Here is a 19147-nt window from a genome sequence, read left to right on the forward strand (position 1 = left end):
ATGTGAGTGTTGGTGGTGGTGGTGCTGGAGGGGGGGGGTTGCCTTGAGACGCCACATAACCCAGCAGACAAGAAAACAAAGTGGAACGTGGCCTAAGAATTCCTCAAGGGAAAGAGCTGCTCCCGACTCCCCCGAGGAGACGCCATCGAGCGTTCCTTCCTGCCACAACTGCAGATTTACTCCTCGTATCGCTCGTGTTTACACGACTCTTGGTGTTTTCTGTTTAGATGAAGAAGGGTCGGGGGTGGTGGGGGGGGTGGGGGCGTTTCACGTATGACTCAAAGTGAGGCGTAAACAGACGACTCTTTGACAAACGTTCCTGGATAAAAAAAAAACGCCGCAAAGATAGATTAGCGGTGACGGCGCCGGGAATGTTTCCGCTGCTCATATAGACGTGGAAAAGGAGTCACGTGGTGAAATTGATATCGGCGGAGATGAGAGGGGTCGGCGTGTCGGAACATGCGGAGGTTACATGTCACGCTGGATGCCAACACGTTTGGAAAAAAAACTCTAGAATCTGATCTAGAACCAGCTGAACAGCCCGACGAGTAAACAGCTCCTTAAAGATTAAAGCTTGAGTCGGAATAATCAATTATTGTCGACAGACTGAGGACCTTAATCTGAGACGTGTTAACGCCTTTATCTCCCTCTGATAGCAGATTAGAGATTTCATCCCTCCTTTATTTTAATAAAGCTAATCCACAAACATGCATTAAATCACCGGGAGTTATTTTTTAATAACTGTAGGCAACGGCTCCACTCATTACAATAACACATTATAGTGGGAGGCACTTGTCACCGCACCCGCCTTACTTATGGTGCCGATAAAACAGTGAATTCCCATGATGCCTTTCTCTATCAAATTAGTGACGGTTGAATGATCGCTACAATCTTAAGACGTTTCTATTTGTTCAGGCTTTTCCTTGATTTTCTGGAACTCCTGTGTTGTTCTCAGTATTATCTTGTTCTTTAAAGTATATACTTTTTTGAGTACTGCTTTGTTTGTTTAAGCGCTTTGTGACCCTGGTCTGGAAAAGCGCTATATAAATAAATATTACTTACTTACTTACTTACAATACTGTATTTAAAATTCCAAGTCAATCGTGATCGGCAGCTGTGATTGACTGGGCGGCAAAGCACCATGAATAAACGAGGGACCACCGGACAACAATACACAACGATACTTTGACCTCCAATATTTCACATTTTTCATCTCTTTATATAATTTATTGATCCAATATTTAACATGGAGTAAAACCTGTACAATTTGACTCGGCAATATATCGTGATTCCATCGTATCTTGAAGTAATGTGGTGAGAGGATCTTGCAAATACTCTTTTAAATAACGTAGCCATCAGTACTATAATGACCAAAATTTGTGAAAACTACAACTGTCAATCAGATCAACCAGAGAATTACTGTGGATTCATTTCGATTAATCACAGATAAATATTATCAATATACATCTATACTAATACTACATTTTGACTTGACAAAATATTTGATAGTATTTTAAGGACGATCGAACATTTTGAATCCACTTAATCATTAGTTATAGTTGGTTTACTTCAATTAATCACACTTTATTATGACTGTATTTTAATCTAGTTTAACTCCAAAAAGTCTTATTGTACAAATGGTGGATTTGGGAAAACTTGCCACCGGAACTCAAACCGATTTCTTTATTTGGACTTAACACAAGGAATTACAAAACACTTGAACGCACCACAGGGCGTATTCATGGTGACGTAGAAGGATTGAACATTGTTATTTTTGGGGGTCTTGTCACTGGAAATAAAAAGTGTCTGGTAACTGGATTTGGAATGGAAGAGTCCATGTGAGAAAGTATTTGCCAGGAGGTCTGTGCTCTACTTGCTGTTCCGCTTTGTAACTTAATACCTTTGGTGGTGCCTTTAGTGAGTCAGTGTTGTGTGCTGTAGATGACGGGTTAATTGTGTTGACATTTTTATCAATTAATAATAAATAATAGCAAATATTTTTGACAGCCTAATTTTAAATTATTGAAAAAAAGAAATTAACTGTAACTAAAAAGAAAATTGAGTTTTTAGTGTACACAACAAAATATATATTTTTTTAAAAACACACAGTTTTTATGTGATGTCACCTTTTAACCCTTAACTGGATTCATCGATGGGCTTTTACTCACTTCCATTTACAGTGTTTTATCATTTTATTCAATAACATTTTTCCTTGAATGGAATGGGTGAAGTTTTATCTTGTTTTATTACTTTTAATGTCTTGTGTCATTTTAACTGAAGTTGTTTGCTTTTATGTAAAGCACTTTGTAACCACTGTCAAAAAAGTAAGTAAGTAAGTAAGTAATATTTATTTATATAGCGCTTTTCCAGACCAGGGTCACAAAGCGCTTAAACAATCAAAACAATACTCAAAAAAGTATATACTTTAAAGATCAAGATAATACTGCGAACAACACAGCAGTTCCAGAAAATCAAGGAAAAGCCTGAACAAATAGAAACGTCTTAAGATGTTTCTTAAAGGAGTCAGTAGATCCATCAAGCTAAAAAAGTGCTATATAAATACAATTATTATTATTATTATAATTATTATGGATCGGGTTTAATTTAGTTTAATGAGTTTAATGATAATGCTAAATAATATGAATAAAACAAATATAATCATGTACTTTAGCTTGCGGACAAGACTTTTTTTCTGACAGTTTCCCCCTGGATTTTATCTCCTGCAGCCCATCAAGTTAAATTTGATACGTCAGGATGATGAGAAGTTGGAAGTTTATTGACTGCCTGACAGAGTCAGCGAGGTCTGCGTCGCACGACATCAAATGTCAAGTGTTTTCTGTGAAAGCTGTCGAGGCATTTAATCTAAACGTCAGTCACTGTGAGATATTCTTCATCGGTTACTTCGACCAAATCCTCAAATATAAATTCAGTATTTGAGGCGAGTAGAGATATACTCGAGGGGTCGTCCATCAGCTCTGACATCACATTTGACAAAATAATTTTCTGTATTCAAACACAAAAACAGCTTATCAGGCCCAGACTTGCTCAAATACCTTCCACACGTTCACTAAAAGTGCCTTCTTTCTATGTCTTTATTGACTCTAAATGAAGTTAAAATCTCCTAAAAACTGTAAGAGAGCGACTTGAATCTTTGTACTATATCCTGCTGTTGGTTAATACAAGCTTTAGTGTAGTTTAAAGTTTTATTTCCAGCCACTCCAGGCTTTATGAAGTGAGGTTGTTTATCTAGCAAGACGCGGAAAACTGTTTAAAGGCCATAAATGTAAACACCATTCGAGTCACAGACTTATAGTTATAATTATTATTATTATAGCAAATACCAGCTCTGTTGCTACTTGAAAATCCTCTTTCCTCCAATTTAATCGTAAATTCCAAATTAAACTTTGTCATTTATAGTCTCCGCTTTGGAAAAAAGATAGATGGACAATCTTTTTACAATGAACTGGAATTGTGTGTCCTTGAAATTAGTCATTCATTTTAAGGAAATCCTGCAGGCCACAGAAATGATCAAGTCCGAGGGATTTGTTGTCGAATTTCATATATATTTTTTTTACTTTCAAATCTTATTTTAATTTTTATCATATTACTTTTATGGTAGTTTTTTTACAATAACGTGTATTTAAAATAAATATAAATAATCCTAATAGGAAAATATATATATTCACTAATATTCAATGTTCTATTGTGTTTGATAAATTTTGTGTCGAAATCAAACTTCCGGCCACTAGATGGCAGCAGTCATTATGTGCTTTGCTGCGAAAGGAACAATGAAATCGTGCGATGACTGAGGACGAGAGGATACAGTCCACTCCAGCCGTTTGTAAAGCTGATGTTTGGACATATTTTGGTTTCAGACAAATGAAAGCAGTTACGACTTCATCAAGAGTCATGTGGTCTGTAAATTCTGCAACACCAGAGTCAAGTACTCCGACAATACTACAAATATATCCTTGATCCTACAGTATTGCAATATACCACAATATATCGTATGGGTCCACCATCATGTCACCATTCATTCCAATACACACACCTAGTATCTACCTACTTGGCTAGTTAGCCGTACTAGCTTGCGCTAACATTCCTGTAAAATTTGGCTTCTACCACTACTTCTACTACTGATGTACCACGAACATCTCCACTCTCACCATCTTGCGCTCCTGCTTGAGCTCCTGCAGGTACTTGGTGAGATCGATGCAAATGTTCATCATCATGTTCTCGGCGATCAGCTCCCTCTGGCCGGCAAAGTCGTTCATCTCGTTCAGGACGTCCAGGAAGGACTGGTAGCTGGAGAGCCTGGGACCAAACAGAGGAGCGAAGAAGGGGAAAAGGGTGGAGAGTCACACGCCGATGGAGAGGCTGATAAAACCGTCAACGACCAGGTCCCTGATAAGACGAGCGCCGCTTCCTTTTTAGAGGCACTTAAATAATGGCTGCTGCTCTTCAAAAGGACACACCGCATTTAGGCCCTTTTTTTGGGGGGTCGCCCACTATTTTTGCAAGAGTCAAAATCTTTAGTTTACTGATGCAGCAGCAACTTTGCTCGAGCATAATCAGTTGCCACCGCAAATAAATCAGCTGAGCGTTAATATGCGCCGCAGACAAAAGCCAGATTGTCTTCTCTAGCAGGCTGAAGAACATACCATACAGAAAAAGAATTTATCCAACATTCTTCTAAATTAGATCGGATGCTCTAACGAGTCGCAAAAGCAACAAACAAATCATTCATATGAATAAATTGAATTAATTTAATTTTTTATTAAACTTCCTAGTTTTTTTTAAACTATTTATTGTTACTTATATTATTTAAAAACTTCAGGGATACACTTTATCTGCATCAGATTGAGTCCATATGATGCATTCAATAGCGTAGGACAAATAGAAAATCAACTTAAGAAATTAAAAACAACAAATAACAGTTCCTTAGGATGAATAGAAATACAATATAGTCTATAAAGGTTAAAATAATTTGATTGTTTTTTTTTGGAAAACTTGTTATTAATCTGGAGCCTCATGTACTAATGGCTCCAAAAAAAACCACATGGACATTCTTTTCCAGGTCAAAGTTCATATGTATCCATAATAAAAAGAGCATTAAAAATGTCGGACTTCCCGACACATTTGTCGGTGGCGTACGTCTTTATTTACTGCTCAGATTCTTATCGTCCTCACTAGTCATGTTGAGACGTTCACATGATTTCACATAAATATGATTTAAATACGTCAATTACGGCGTGAAAAGGGACGAACAAGTCTATGATAAATTCCATGTTGATTGGGATATACAAAGGAAAACATCTGAATACACCATTTTTTGGATTTGAGTGAACAACTGTTTCTGGTAGATAATCCACGAAATTCTTCCTACATGAGGCCCTGGATTTGACATTACGAATAAATGTAATGACAACTGTTTACTTTAACTTGTATAAATTAATTTGATTATTTTTTATTCATCACTAGTTCTACTCTAAAATATGAGTATAGGGCAATTGTTTTAGGACTTCTGTACTCAAGATTTTGACGTTTTTGTGAGTACTTATTGCCCCTCAAATAGACTTGAGTTAATATTTTACCTTTTCATCAGATACAAAAAATATTTAAAAGAAGTTATACTTAATTAGAAATCCATTTAACTTGATTTTACCGGGATGTTTGTGGAGGTTTTTTTACATTTTTGTTTTTCAATTTTTTGTAGGACAAAAACATTTTGCATGAAGGCTCCTCCTCACAACTCATTGTATAACAATGTGGCCCCTGACAAAAATGTAATTGCCCACCACTGGTCTTCTGTTAAAAAGTTATCGGGGTGGGTTTTAAAAACAATTTAACTAAAGAAATCAACAGAAAGAAAAAAAAAACAAGGTAACAATAATAATAATAATGAGGGGTTAAAATAAATAAAAAACAATTAAAAAAACAAGTTAACAACAGATCTAAGGTTACAATATTAGAATTATTAGATAACATGTGGTGTTTTAGTAAGTAATAAATATACAATATTAATACGTTTATAAGGGGAAAATAATAGAATAACTGGATTTTCTTTTTTGTGGTATTTGAACATGTTTTAATCTGTTAGAAAGTTATACGGGTTGGTTAAAATTAAATCAAATAAACAAGTCAACAACAGAAAAAAGGTTTTCTTAAGTTTATAAAGGTAACAATAACAGAAGAATTCGATATTATTTTTTGTGGTGTTTGAACATGTTTTTATCAGATAAAAATATTGGGGTTGGTTAAAATAAAACAAATTCATTAATAACAGGAAAAAAAAGCTTTAAAAAGCTGGGATAGAAATGCAATTTTATTAAGAACTTAAAGTAACAGTAATAGAATAATTGGAAAACATTTGTGGTGTTTAAACATGGTTTATTTTAGGTTGTTCTCATTTTAAGCCCACCCCAATATATATATATATATATATATATATATATATATATATATACACATACACATACATATATATATATACACATACACATACATATATATATACACATACACATACATATATATACACACATACATACACATATATATACACATATATATATATATACATACACATATACATATATATACATATATATATATACATACATACACATATATATACACATATATACACATATACATATATATACACATATATATACACATATATATATATATATATATATATATACATACACATATATATATACATACACATATATATACACATATATATATATATACATACACATATATATATACATACACATATATATACATACATACATATACATACATACATATACATACATACATATATATACATACATACATATATACATAAATACATACATAAATACATACATACATATGTATATATATACTATAATACTATCAGTATATAATAATAATTATAATAATGTCTATTTATATAGCGCCTTTCTAACTCTTCTGTGGTGGTTACACATGTTTTGTTCTGTAAAAACTTCTAAAAAAAACATTGATTGTGTCAAATATTTCAGTGGGAAACACTGGTTCCACCTCTTGTTTACTCACAAGTGACAAATAAAGAGTCTAAATGTTTGTGACTCTCTCACCTGCACTCCGGTTCATCTTTGCTGCTCCGTTTTGAATTGTACTTCTTCGACAGGTTCCTGCAGGCGGGGGAAAATAAGTTTAGCGTACGACGTAAACGCGTCTTTAAAAATAGCTGCATTTTCTTCCTGTTCTTTCTCTCTTGCTTTCACTCTCCCTCTGACCACATCCTGTCTGTCATGTGCCATGTCTGCTCCCACTTCCTTCTCCACACCAGCACCGCTCAGCACTTCCACAGCTGTGGGCCCCGGCGGGCCCGGGACGCCACCCCTGGTGGGGGGGGGAGCCGAGGAGCTCCGTGGAGAGGGAGCAGCTGGAGAATGAGGCCAGTGTCTCTCGGACAGATTCTGTCATAGTCATAAGACTCCAGTGGCGAGCGAGATTCATAAACATGCGCAAGTCGCAGCTGCAGTCGACGCCGCAAACATCTCAATCCTACCTCAGTTGTTTGGCGTAGTTCTGCTCGATCTCCGTCCTCTCCTTCACGAACTTCACATACTTCTCCACCAGCTCCAGACCAGACTGAGTGTGCTTCTCGATGATGTCATACTGGTCCTGAGGGAACGAGGGGGAAAAAAAACAAACAAGACGAATAAGGACGGATGAAGCTCGGGGGATCATGTGCTTAGACGGAGCTGGGATGTTCAACAGCGACATGATAAATGAATAGACTTGTGGTTTGGAATTCTCAGAATTCTCCTCATAGTTTGGCCTTGATGGCCCCGAGACGGATGGAGGAACAGAAGTGAAATAAATGAGATTAAATACATGCGACAAAAATGATTCAACCAATTTGCGTAATAAACTACTCTAACTTAGTTTGAAAACATAAAGTCACCGTTGCAATAGTTAAGCAATAATATTTGTATTTTAAGGTAAGATAAAACTTTATTGATCCCTCAGGAGGTCTCCTTGGGGAAATTGTTTGTTTTTTTTCCAATAGCCACAGAAAATACAGCAATTTTTCATAAAAAATAAATCAAAATAAAATAAGAATAAGAACAAAGAGAAATAAAGAGAAGATACAATCATACTAGATACAATACTAAAGTTAAAGAACATAGATCAAAGAAAAATAACAAGGACAAAAGATACAAAGACTAACATACTGTAGAACAGAACATCCAGATACTTTTACTCCACTCCTGCCCCCAAACTCAGAATTGTACAATTTAATAGCCCGAGGGATGAATGAGTCCTTGAGTCTAATAACATTCTAAGGATTTTCTTTTGTTTACCCATTTTCTTTTCCAATCTGAACCGTTTACTTTGTATTGAAGGAACCTGGCGAGTTTAATTGCAACACAAAAATGAACAAACGCCATGAATATTTTCATGTTAGTTAATATTTAAATAAAGGTTTTTGTACATTTTTTTTCATTAACCATAAAACAACTACGATAAAAAAAAAATGTCAGGCCATCGGGTCACCTTGACCCTGAGATAACACAAGGGTTAAACCATTTTTTGTGCGTTTCATCCTTTTGTTTGTCTTTCCCTCCTACAAAATAATCACAAATTTCAAAAGTAAATGATTTATTGTCTCCTCATGTTTGTAAACTAGACCCTCCCGGTAAAAAAAATACCTAGTCATAGTCAATTGTGTTTCTTTTTTTAAGGTTTTAAAGCGAAAACAATGAACAAATCAAGAGAATTATATCATTTTCCATACGTCAGAGCGGGGCCGGAATAGCTAAAGGGACTTTTGCGAAAAAATGTTGATGTAAACACAGAACATGGGCTGCTTGCCAAGTAAAATATTAACCATAAATTTAAAAAAAAAACATTGATGTAAAGAAAAATGCTTGTCAAAACAAACTTCTATTTACTTCCTGTTTTTGGCTGGTAACAGTCACTTCTTCCCTAAGAGCCACTATGAGGACTCATTCAGTATTGATACAAATACTTTGGGAGCCTGAAGAGATTAAATATTGATAAGCGGATTGAGATTTTATCCAGTGATATTTTGTTCCACTCCAGGTGTATTCTATTTCTATCCGTCTAGAAATAAACTGCATCTAAGATCTGCCTCAACTCTGGGTTTTACCGAAGGTTATATTTTCCAACAAATGTTGAAAAAAAATGAGATTTTTTCCCCCTCACACTTCAAGCCCAAACATGCCTTTTTTTTTTTAAAAAAAGAGAGAAACGATCTCTATCCTCACTTCTCTTCTCCTCCCGGTCGTTTTCTGACCGTCACAGTTCAGCGGGGGTCAATTCCCGACAAGTCGGGGCCAAGTCTTTTCCTGCGTCCTTCCTGCCATCCGGGGGAAAAAACTAAGAGGGACCAAACCCAAATGAATGACATAACGTTTAGCCTAATTACAGAACACAGTAAGAAAAGGTTAAAGACAGAGCGCGACCATCCATCACCATGACAACAGAGGTCACGGAACTAGGTTTTCTCCCAGGGGTGGTTGGACTTAATGGGAGAATGGGGAGTTACATAATAAGCGAGGGATCGCAAAACCATGCGAGGCTTTTTTTACATGATGGTTGTTTAAGTTTATAGGCTTTTTTTTTTTTTTGGTTGGTGTTCTGTCCTGGTGCACCTGAGGTCTAGAAGTTTAAGAAGACTTTGGGGAACTGCTATGATGATTTTTATTATTGATTGTTGTAGATTTAATGCTTCTTTAATCGACATCAGGAACCGATTTTTTTTTCAGAGATGAACTCAAGGACGGGGTTAAAAAGAAAAAAGAAAGCCTTATAATACATTGTTCTCTGGGAATAGTCTCCGATAGATTCGGCAAGTATGTTCTTGTTGGGATCGTACCTGATCCTTCCCGGATACTTCTGTGTGAACTATCCAAAGTTCAGGGAAAACTTAACTGCCTTAAATCCCAACTATTAACCGTGTAAATGATTGTACATATAATTAAGTCAATGTGGTTTGGATTTAAACTTTACTACCACGATTGGAATAATGAAAGTTGCTTCACAACTTAATGGAAGCTAAAGTAAAAAGGCGCAGTAGATGGTGTGCGATGGTTGACAAACATGTGGGTAAGTCCTAAAACCCATAAACTCTGGCAGGTTACAGGGGTCAGTAATTGTAATAGCCCATATAGTCACAGCATGTAGGACCCCCGGCTGTTGTTGCTATGACTGTGACTTCTTTTAGTTTAGTTAACATTCATATTTATTTAGCTACTGACCAAGCAACCAATTATTTTCTTTTCTTTTTTATTGTAGGACATGTAATGCCATTCGTTTTAGATAAAGGTATGAGCTAAAACTGCAGTATACAGTAAGACACTACACTTTAGTTAAAGAGTTAGTTCACCCCAAATTCACTTATTTTCTACTCACCCTAAGGTTTGGGATTATTTTCAGAGTAAACCGTTCTTTTTTAGAGTTATAGGCAAAAACAGGAATGTCCATATTAACGTAGCGACTTGAGCTCAGGTTGATCTTCGGCCAAAAAGACCCACTTAAAAAAAATCTGAATAACTCTGTGGTCTCGTCTGTAAAGTCTTAAACTTAACCAAATATAAACATTTTCAAGCTTTTTGGTAGCAGAAGATTAAAGGCCAACATGCTACACTAACCAAAAGTAATCCGAGTACTGAGCGAATATCGCAAGCACTTTCCAGTCAACCGCCTACAACGCTGTCTATTGGAAGCACTCGCGATATTAACCGTAAAATATTAACATTACAGACGAGCAGCATGGAGGCATTTGGTTGTTTTTAAATTGGTCTTTCTGGACAAAGACAACTGAGCTCCAGTCGCTACATTAAAATGAACATTTGTGTTTTTAACTCTAAAAAGGAACAGATTAAATAGAAAATAATCTTATCTATCGCTTTAAAGTCTGTTTTTTTATCTATCCAACAAAAACAAACCTGTTCTTGATCAAGTTACATGTTTGATGATGAAAGTCATGTCATTACCGGCCGTCTGGATAAGCTAACATACCTGATGTAATAACACTTTGTCAGAACAAATACAACTTTTGAGGAGTGCCCTTCTGGATCCTGGAGCGACTCCACTATCCTGTGTTTATGCTAGGATCTCAGGGTGGGAAAAAATTGTGAACAAACAATGCACGTCATCGACTGTTTATGTCTGGAGTCAAGAAAAGAATTTTCCTTTTTATTGGTCTTTCCAAATTTTTGACCGAGTCACCCTTCGAAGCCGTTAGATTTTAAAATCCTTGTTACGCATTTGATTTGTTCTTTTGCCTTTTTATGTGTTCCCCCAAGAATTTATGCTAGTAAATATAACAACAAAGCTCTAAAAAACTAAGTCTAGTTTTCCTAATTATTAGGATAGAAAAGCTTCATCTAGAAGATCTGTTTTACCAACGATCTGCTGGCGAAAAACAGTTTTCAGTATCTTTTAAATAGTTGTGGGTCACAATGAACCGCTCCCTTGTTTGTCCAAAACAAAGACTTCTTTGGGTTTTTTTCTTACGTACATAGCTTTTGTTACCACGGACCAACTTCCCTTGTTGACTCAAGAATGTACATTTGAAATATTTGAACATTGCTTTGACGTGTTCTTTTGGTTCAGAGTCAGGATGTTATGTCAGTTAAGTCCTTTTTTTTCTGAGAGCTTAAATGTATCTTCTTTGTCCTACACATCATTCACCGAGTCACCAAGAGAACTTGACTAAGAAAAAAAAGGAAGACAAATTGTTCCGGATGCAGAGAAGACTCGGCGTCTAGAACAGGTTCAAGTGTTTATAGGAGAGAAGTACAGAAAGCATCTGGTTCAGTTTTAAAAAGAAAAGTTTAAACACATTTAACAGCTCTTTATAGTGACACAGGTGTCATTTTTGAACAACCTTTACATTTTACCACAAATTTAAGTTTTTTTTATTCCTTAAACTAGTTTATCAAGATAAAAATCCGACCTCCCACTACGAGCGAGTGTTGTCCCGATACTCAAAAGTTGAGGAACGGGACACCCCTTGGTAGCAAGTGGTATCCCAGAATGCCTTGCGCATCAAATCCGAAACCAGGAAAAAAGCCGAGCTACGAATGTAAGCAAGTTCTTCATTAATAGAGATGTAAGAATATGCACCAACATTTATTCAAACCTTGCTTTATCTCAGGGTCAAGGTGACCCATAGGCCCCGAAAACCAATGCGTTTGTGGTATCCCTTGTGTTGTCTTAGGGTCAAGGTGAACGACCTCCCTGGCTTCAGAGAATATATATGCAGCGGTGGAGGTTAAGATGTGATAATATGCCTTAATATGTAGCGATAACAGTTATTGACTAGCTAACCTAGCAAGCATGCTATTCAGTAAAATCATGATTCAAAATTGGTCACTTTTACATTTCGACACAGTAAGTTTAGCGACTTACAACCAAAAAGAGCAAATATATCTTGTGAGAAATGTTCCTGTCTGACACCTGAAAAGGTTTGTCACTTAAAGAAGGTTTTTGAAATAAGAAAAATCATATTAAAAGCAACAGACATGTCCAATAGTGTAGTCACAATAAGGTACAGGTTTATCAAACAAATCTGGAATGTGACATCGATGAATATACATCATACGGCATCTCCGTATTTTCTATTATTTGCTAAGAAATCAATAATAATCTTCCAAAAAAAATTGTTATAATAAATGATGAAGCACTTTCACTCGGTAACTACCGGATGTTCATTTTGCTCCATATTTGACGCATCCATGACCAGTCCAGGATATGGTTTGAATCAAGGTTGTGATGCGTGAATCGCCAAATAAATCACATCTAAAAAAAAAAACCTCAAAGAAACCATTATAAATAAAACAACAGCACGGATTCAACAGATTCACTTTAAGCCCGGCTTTGATCTGAGAATCCTGCAAGAACATTTGCTAAAAATGCTTGAAGAAGGTTTTTAAATCGAAATGGTTCTCCTTCTTTAAATATAAAAAAACAAACAGTTCTGGTAAGTATCTGGTTGGCATTTATTTAGTCAGTCTGAGTCACCTTCTTTCGTGGGCATCGTCCTTTTTTTATCCACTTACATCACCGTATTTAATTGGTACTTCCAAGTCATTTTTGGTACATGGAAGGGAACTTATAAAATGCCAAAAAAAAACAAAAAAATCTATATTTTTCATGGCAGGGACGACCTGGAAGCTCGAGAGAATATTCCAGTAACACCAGGCAGTAAACACACACATAACTGCCTCAAGAGTCAGCCAGAGAGTCACAGACCTACAAGGCTGGGGAGGATATTTCAACCTTGAGTCACCCGGGCTCCCTCTTCGCGGTGGCGTGCCCGGCCCGCCACGAGGTACTTGAAAAACCCAGGGGTCGCTCTTAGGTAGCATAGCTAACGCCTGGACCAGATCGTGCGCAGTGCAAACATGCGTCTTTAAATAGCCGGAGGATTAGCAACAATCAGGGGATAGATGCCACAGAGCTGACGGGGCCCGAGGGACGACTTTCCTGCCAAACATTAACAGAAGCAATTACGCCTGCAGGGTTTTTTTGCAGGGTGAAGCCAGAGAGAGAGAATAAGAAACCGCCAATAGAATCGATGGAAACAGAAGTGACTACGGGGGGGGCGAGAAGAAATAGATACAGCGATATATCGCGTCTTTTTTTTTACGATAGTAAGCAAGTCATTTTTATTTGTATAGCGCTTTTCCAGACCAGGGTCACAAAGCGCTTAAACAATCAAAACAATATTCAATAAAGTATATACTTTAAAGATCAAGATAAAACTGATAACACAACAGGAGTTCCAGAAAAATCAAGGAAAAGCCTGTCGTCTTAAGATGTTTCTTAAAGTTTGTCGATGTTTAACAGCACTGTATCGATCCGTCTGTCAAATCATATTGTAATTTAAAAACAGGTATTTTATTGATTATATTTCAATACATGTTGCGTATAATAAAATAGTTTTTTGCTCATTTTTTTTGTTCATTTTGGTGTTTTAATTAAACTAGACGGTCGTACCGTAGCTTAAAGGAACAAATAGATCCCAGTGATGGCTGGGGACAAGGGGATACAGTCAATTCCGGCAACCTTTAAAGCTGATGTTTGGACATATTTTTAGATCGCTTACAGAAAGAAGGTTGTCAGTTCGCTTCCGAGTCGGGTTGGGGAAGCAAACTTGTGACCTTTCTGTGTGGCGCTTGTAGGTTCTCCACGTGGGTTTACTCCGGGAACTCTGGTTTCCTCCCACAGTCCAAAAGACATACAGAGGTCGATTACGAACTTGGTTAAATTGTTCGTCGGTATGAGGGTGTGTGTGAATGGTTGTGCGTCTTTGTGTGACCTGTAACCGACTGGCGTCCTGTCCAGGGTGTCCCCCCGCCTCTCGCCCGATGAAACTGGCGATGTTTAGGGTTTACACGGCACAGAAAATGAATGAAGAAATTCACGAAGAAATGAAAGCAGTTACGACTTGGTCAAGAGTCAGTCGGTCTATAAATCTAGAGTCAAGTACTCGGACAATACTGCCTTGTTTCTGCAGTATTGCGATATTTCTTACCATCGCCGGATTCTTGCCATTAACCATCCCTAGAAGTAACTCAAGTATACGGAATATAATCGATGATAGTCACATGTAGCGTTAGAAATAAAAAGGGAGTTTCTGACTCAATCAAAGTAGGGCAAAACTAATTGGTCGGTAAGAATAGAAGAGCGACAGGGTACGAGGCCCACGGGGACACTCGGGAATGAGGTCACGAGGATCCGAAAAAACCTGATACTTGTCCACTTCACACATTTCACTTTCTATTTGCATGCAAGGTGATATATTTTAGTGTTGGTTCAGTAAGAATTGTTCCTGGTGGTGGTGGGTGGAATCCTCCCAACATCTCTAAACACTTCATATCTTTGAGTCCAAGGGTCTTAACTGATAAAAAAAAAGAAAAAGATTTGAATCTCTGGGTTTTTTCTTATCTTAAAGACATCGCCTTCACAGAATACTTGCTCAACTCACTGCCTCCCTGACAATAACAACAACCTGACGCCATCACCATGGCAGCCAGGTGGAGCATGACGACAACTATTGACTAAAAAAAAACATTTTAAATGTACATTGAAACTAGAATTAAATATATCTTATTTTTAAAGTTTGTATTTGTAGTTAGTCTATGTAAAAAAAAAATGGTGTTGCGTTTGCGTCCAACGAGAATAATAAGTTAATTTATATATTTTAGACATTTAGTCTCACAAGGTGCTTTACATTTAAAGCGAGGTTAATTTAAATTTTAAAAAAGGATAATAGTTAACACAATATGATTTTTTAAAGGGCATGTTGGTGAAAACTCAATAGAATATTTAAAAGAAAAAAACATTGACGAATCCAGTAAGATTTTAAAGTCGACATTAGATTAAAAAAAACAGTCTATAAACATGTTTTTTAAAGTGATGTTGATATCGATTGTGGTTCAATGTTAACCTTTAAAACTGTATCGACAGACATCGATTCAAGTTGAAGGGGTGGTCGCGCGCGGCGTGACATGTTTTGACGGCGAAAGAATGTGTTCTTGAACGCACCACTTTAGCAAACCGCTGCACATTAGCATCAGACCGCGATTAAAAATTAAAAAATATATCGCGATATGACTCTAGAGTTGTAAAAGTTTGCGGCTCGCTCACCCAAAGCTCCGTGCCCCAGTCCATGTTCAGCCTGTCGGCCAAAAGCGTTCCCCCTCTAGCTTTCTTTTTCTTGGCCACAAAAGAACTTGTCCAAAGTTATCCAGCAGCTCGTAGCGACTTTAAACCCGAGTAGTCCCGAGTCTGCACGAGGCCCAGACGTCGCTCAACAAGCGACACGAAGCGGCAGCATCGTCGGACACGCTTCTGTGGACGCGGGTCTGTGCGGGTCTAGTTCCTCCAAATATTTTTCATAGCGAAGTAAAGAAGGATAAACTCGCTCCCATGGCCGCGTCACTCCCAAATCCTAAATCTTAAAGGGCCAGTGTCCTCTTTGAGTCCTGGACCCACCGCAACATGCGGGTCCAGGACCAGAAACTATTATTAATTCTGCTGGTCCTCGAGAAGATCATGTTTCACTTGTCATGTCCAAATCATGATTTATTATGTACTTATTTAATGTTTTTTTAAATAAATAAACTACTGTTATATAAAAGCAACTTTTATTTATATTCTAGTTGTTGTTTTTTAAATAGAGTAAGTAAGTAAGTAAGTGATTTGTATTTGTATAGCGCTTTTCCAGACCAGGGTCACAAAGCGCTTAAACAATCAAAATAATATTCAATAAAGTATATATTTTAAAGATCGAGATAAAACTGATAACACAACAGGAGTTCCAGAAAATCAAGGAAGCTGTTTTAGAGCATTCTGGGAAGTCAATGTTTTATAATTGTAAAAAAAAAAAAAGATCATTGAAGATTCTATTGTTGTGTGTTTCAAACTGCAGCAGACATACAACCATCAACAAGTATTTTTGTCGCGGTACCAACTTTATTCGTGGCATCATCGCGGGATAAACGGTAGACGTGGCTACTGCGACTCTGGCTTTTCTCTGGCGCCCTCCAGCGTTGGCTCGCTCACATCGCAGCTGCAACTTCAAGCGAATGAATCGTGTTATAATGTAAAATAAATACGTCAACATTTGTATTGCGGTATTTTTTGCGTCAAAGATAAAACTAATTTGAAAAACTATATATATAAAAAAAAAGTGTAGTTTAGACTTGTATGTAGTATAAATGTATTTGGGATCAATAAAGCAAATTTATCTTTTTTTTTAAGTTCAATATAAGAAGAAATAACATTTTTGTTTGTATCTGTTTGAGTCCAATAACGCTTAAGATCCAGCTTTTTTTTCAACAACGAACTCTTGTAGTTGTTTGTTTGTCGGGTTTAAAAGAGTCGGAAGGGAAAATACGTAGTTTTTTTTATTATTTTCCTTTTTATATTTAGGGTGTTTTTTTGGTTTAACTTCTTTTTTTTAAATAGTCACATCTGTCACAAATGTATTTTTTCTAAAAATGATTAAGGTATTTGCAATGTATGATATTTTTTAAATTTAAAATATTGCGCAAAAATAATAAATAAATTACAGGCAAAAAGGAATTTGTCCAACATTTAAATATATAAAATAAAGTAAAACTCAATTTAATGTGAAAACTCATTAAACTGTATTCAAGTATCCAGTAAACCGTATACTATATAAAAACATTTTTTTTTAAACAGAGTGAATATTTTGCATTTTATTAAAGATTAAAAGAAAAAGGTATTTGAATCCGACAACTTGTTCTTGGTTTTCCTAAATAAATTATTGTATATACAGCAAATGTCCATCGAGTGAAAGACCCTGTTAGCCAGAGGGGTGCTATAAAGTTGTGGGTTAAATTCCGTTACTGCCTCAAAGTAAGACATACTTTCTTATCTCATTTACGTCAACAAACCCTTCACCTCCTGCAGAAATAAGTATTTAGATAATTCACGTTTTTACTTATTTGAACTTTATCTTTTAATCTGTAATGAAACGCTGATGAAGCTTCATGAATAGCTCAGTAGGGGGCGCCCTTATTAAAAAAAAAAAGGTTTAAAGTCTAGACTTGTATGTAGTATAAATGTATTTGGGATCAATAAAGCAAATTTATCTTTTTTTTTAAGTTCAATATAAGAAGAAATAACATTTTTGTTTGTATCTGTTTGAGTCCAATAACGCTTAAGATCCAGCTTTTTTTTCAACAACGAACTCTTGTAGTTGTTTGTTTGTCGGGTTTAAAAGAGTCGGAAGGGAAAATACGTAGTTTTTTTTATTATTTTCCTTTTTATATTTAGGGTGTTTTTTTGGTTTAACTTCTTTTTTTTAAATAGTCACATCTGTCACAAATGTATTTTTTCTAAAAATGATTAAGGTATTTGCAATGTATGATATTTTTTAAATTTAAAATATTGCGCAAAAATAATAAATAAATTACAGGCAAAAAGGAATTTGTCCAACATTTAAATATATAAAATAAAGTAAAACTCAATTTAATGTGAAAACTCATTAAACTGTATTCAAGTATCCAGTAAACCGTATACTATATAAAAACATTTTTTTTTAAACAGAGTGAATATTTTGCATTTTATTAAAGATTAAAAGAAAAAGGTATTTGAATCCGACAACTTGTTCTTGGTTTTCCTAAATAAATTATTGTATATACAGCAAATGTCCATCGAGTGAAAGACCCTGTTAGCCAGAGGGGTGCTATAAAGTTGTGGGTTAAATTCCGTTACTGCCTCAAAGTAAGACATACTTTCTTATCTCATTTACGTCAACAAACCCTTCACCTCCTGCAGAAATAAGTATTTAGATAATTCACGTTTTTACTTATTTGAACTTTATCTTTTAATCTGTAATGAAACGCTGATGAAGCTTCATGAATAGCTCAGTAGGGGGCGCCCTTATTAAAAAAAAAAAGGTTTAAAGTCTAGACTTGTATGTAGTATAAATGTATTTGGGATCAATAAAGCAAATTTATCTTTTTTTTTAAGTTCAATATAAGAAGAAATAACATTTTTGTTTGTATCTGTTTGAGTCCAATAACGCTTAAGATCCAGCTTTTTTTTCAACAACGAACTCTTGTAGTTGTTTGTTTGTCGGGTTTAAAAGAGTCGGAAGGGAAAATACGTAGTTTTTTTTATTATTTTCCTTTTTATATTTAGGGTGTTTTTTTGGTTTAACTTCTTTTTTTTAAATAGTCACATCTGTCACAAATGTATTTTTTCTAAAAATGATTAAGGTATTTGCAATGTATGATATTTTTTAAATTTAAAATATTGCGCAAAAATAATAAATAAATTACAGGCAAAAAGGAATTTGTCCAACATTTAAATATATAAAATAAAGTAAAACTCAATTTAATGTGAAAACTCATTAAACTGTATTCAAGTATCCAGTAAACCGTATACTATATAAAAACATTTTTTTTTAAACAGAGTGAATATTTTGCATTTTATTAAAGATTAAAAGAAAAAGGTATTTGAATCCGACAACTTGTTCTTGGTTTTCCTAAATAAATTATTGTATATACAGCAAATGTCCATCGAGTGAAAGACCCTGTTAGCCAGAGGGGTGCTATAAAGTTGTGGGTTAAATTCCGTTACTGCCTCAAAG

General features: G+C 35.6%; 1 protein-coding gene across 4 annotated transcripts in view; it reads right to left on the reverse strand.

Moving 5' to 3' along the window:
- Positions 1-15946, reverse strand: part of trip10a (thyroid hormone receptor interactor 10a) — a 31357-nt gene extending 15411 nt beyond the window's left edge. For 2 of the 4 annotated variants that reach the window (XM_087809773.1, XM_087809770.1), the window contains exons 1-4: positions 15670-15945; positions 7550-7665; positions 7113-7169; positions 4167-4314 (exon numbers count right to left, since the gene is read on the reverse strand). In XM_087809773.1, coding sequence (XP_087665899.1) covers positions 4167-4314; positions 7113-7169; positions 7550-7665; positions 15670-15693 — 345 coding nt within the window. In that variant the 5' untranslated portion in view covers positions 15694-15945. Of the gene's footprint in view, positions 1-4166; positions 4315-7112; positions 7170-7549; positions 7666-15669 lie in introns of all 4 variants that reach the window. The other 2 variants (XM_087809772.1, XM_087809771.1) reach the window with 2 other exon arrangements.
- Between the last annotated feature and the right edge of the window lie 3201 nt (positions 15947-19147).

The sequence above is a fragment of the Callionymus lyra genome, chromosome 15, assembly GCF_982586985.1.
Source record: "Callionymus lyra chromosome 15, fCalLyr1.hap1.1, whole genome shotgun sequence".
In the NCBI taxonomy this organism is placed as follows: domain Eukaryota; kingdom Metazoa; phylum Chordata; class Actinopteri; order Syngnathiformes; family Callionymidae; genus Callionymus; species Callionymus lyra.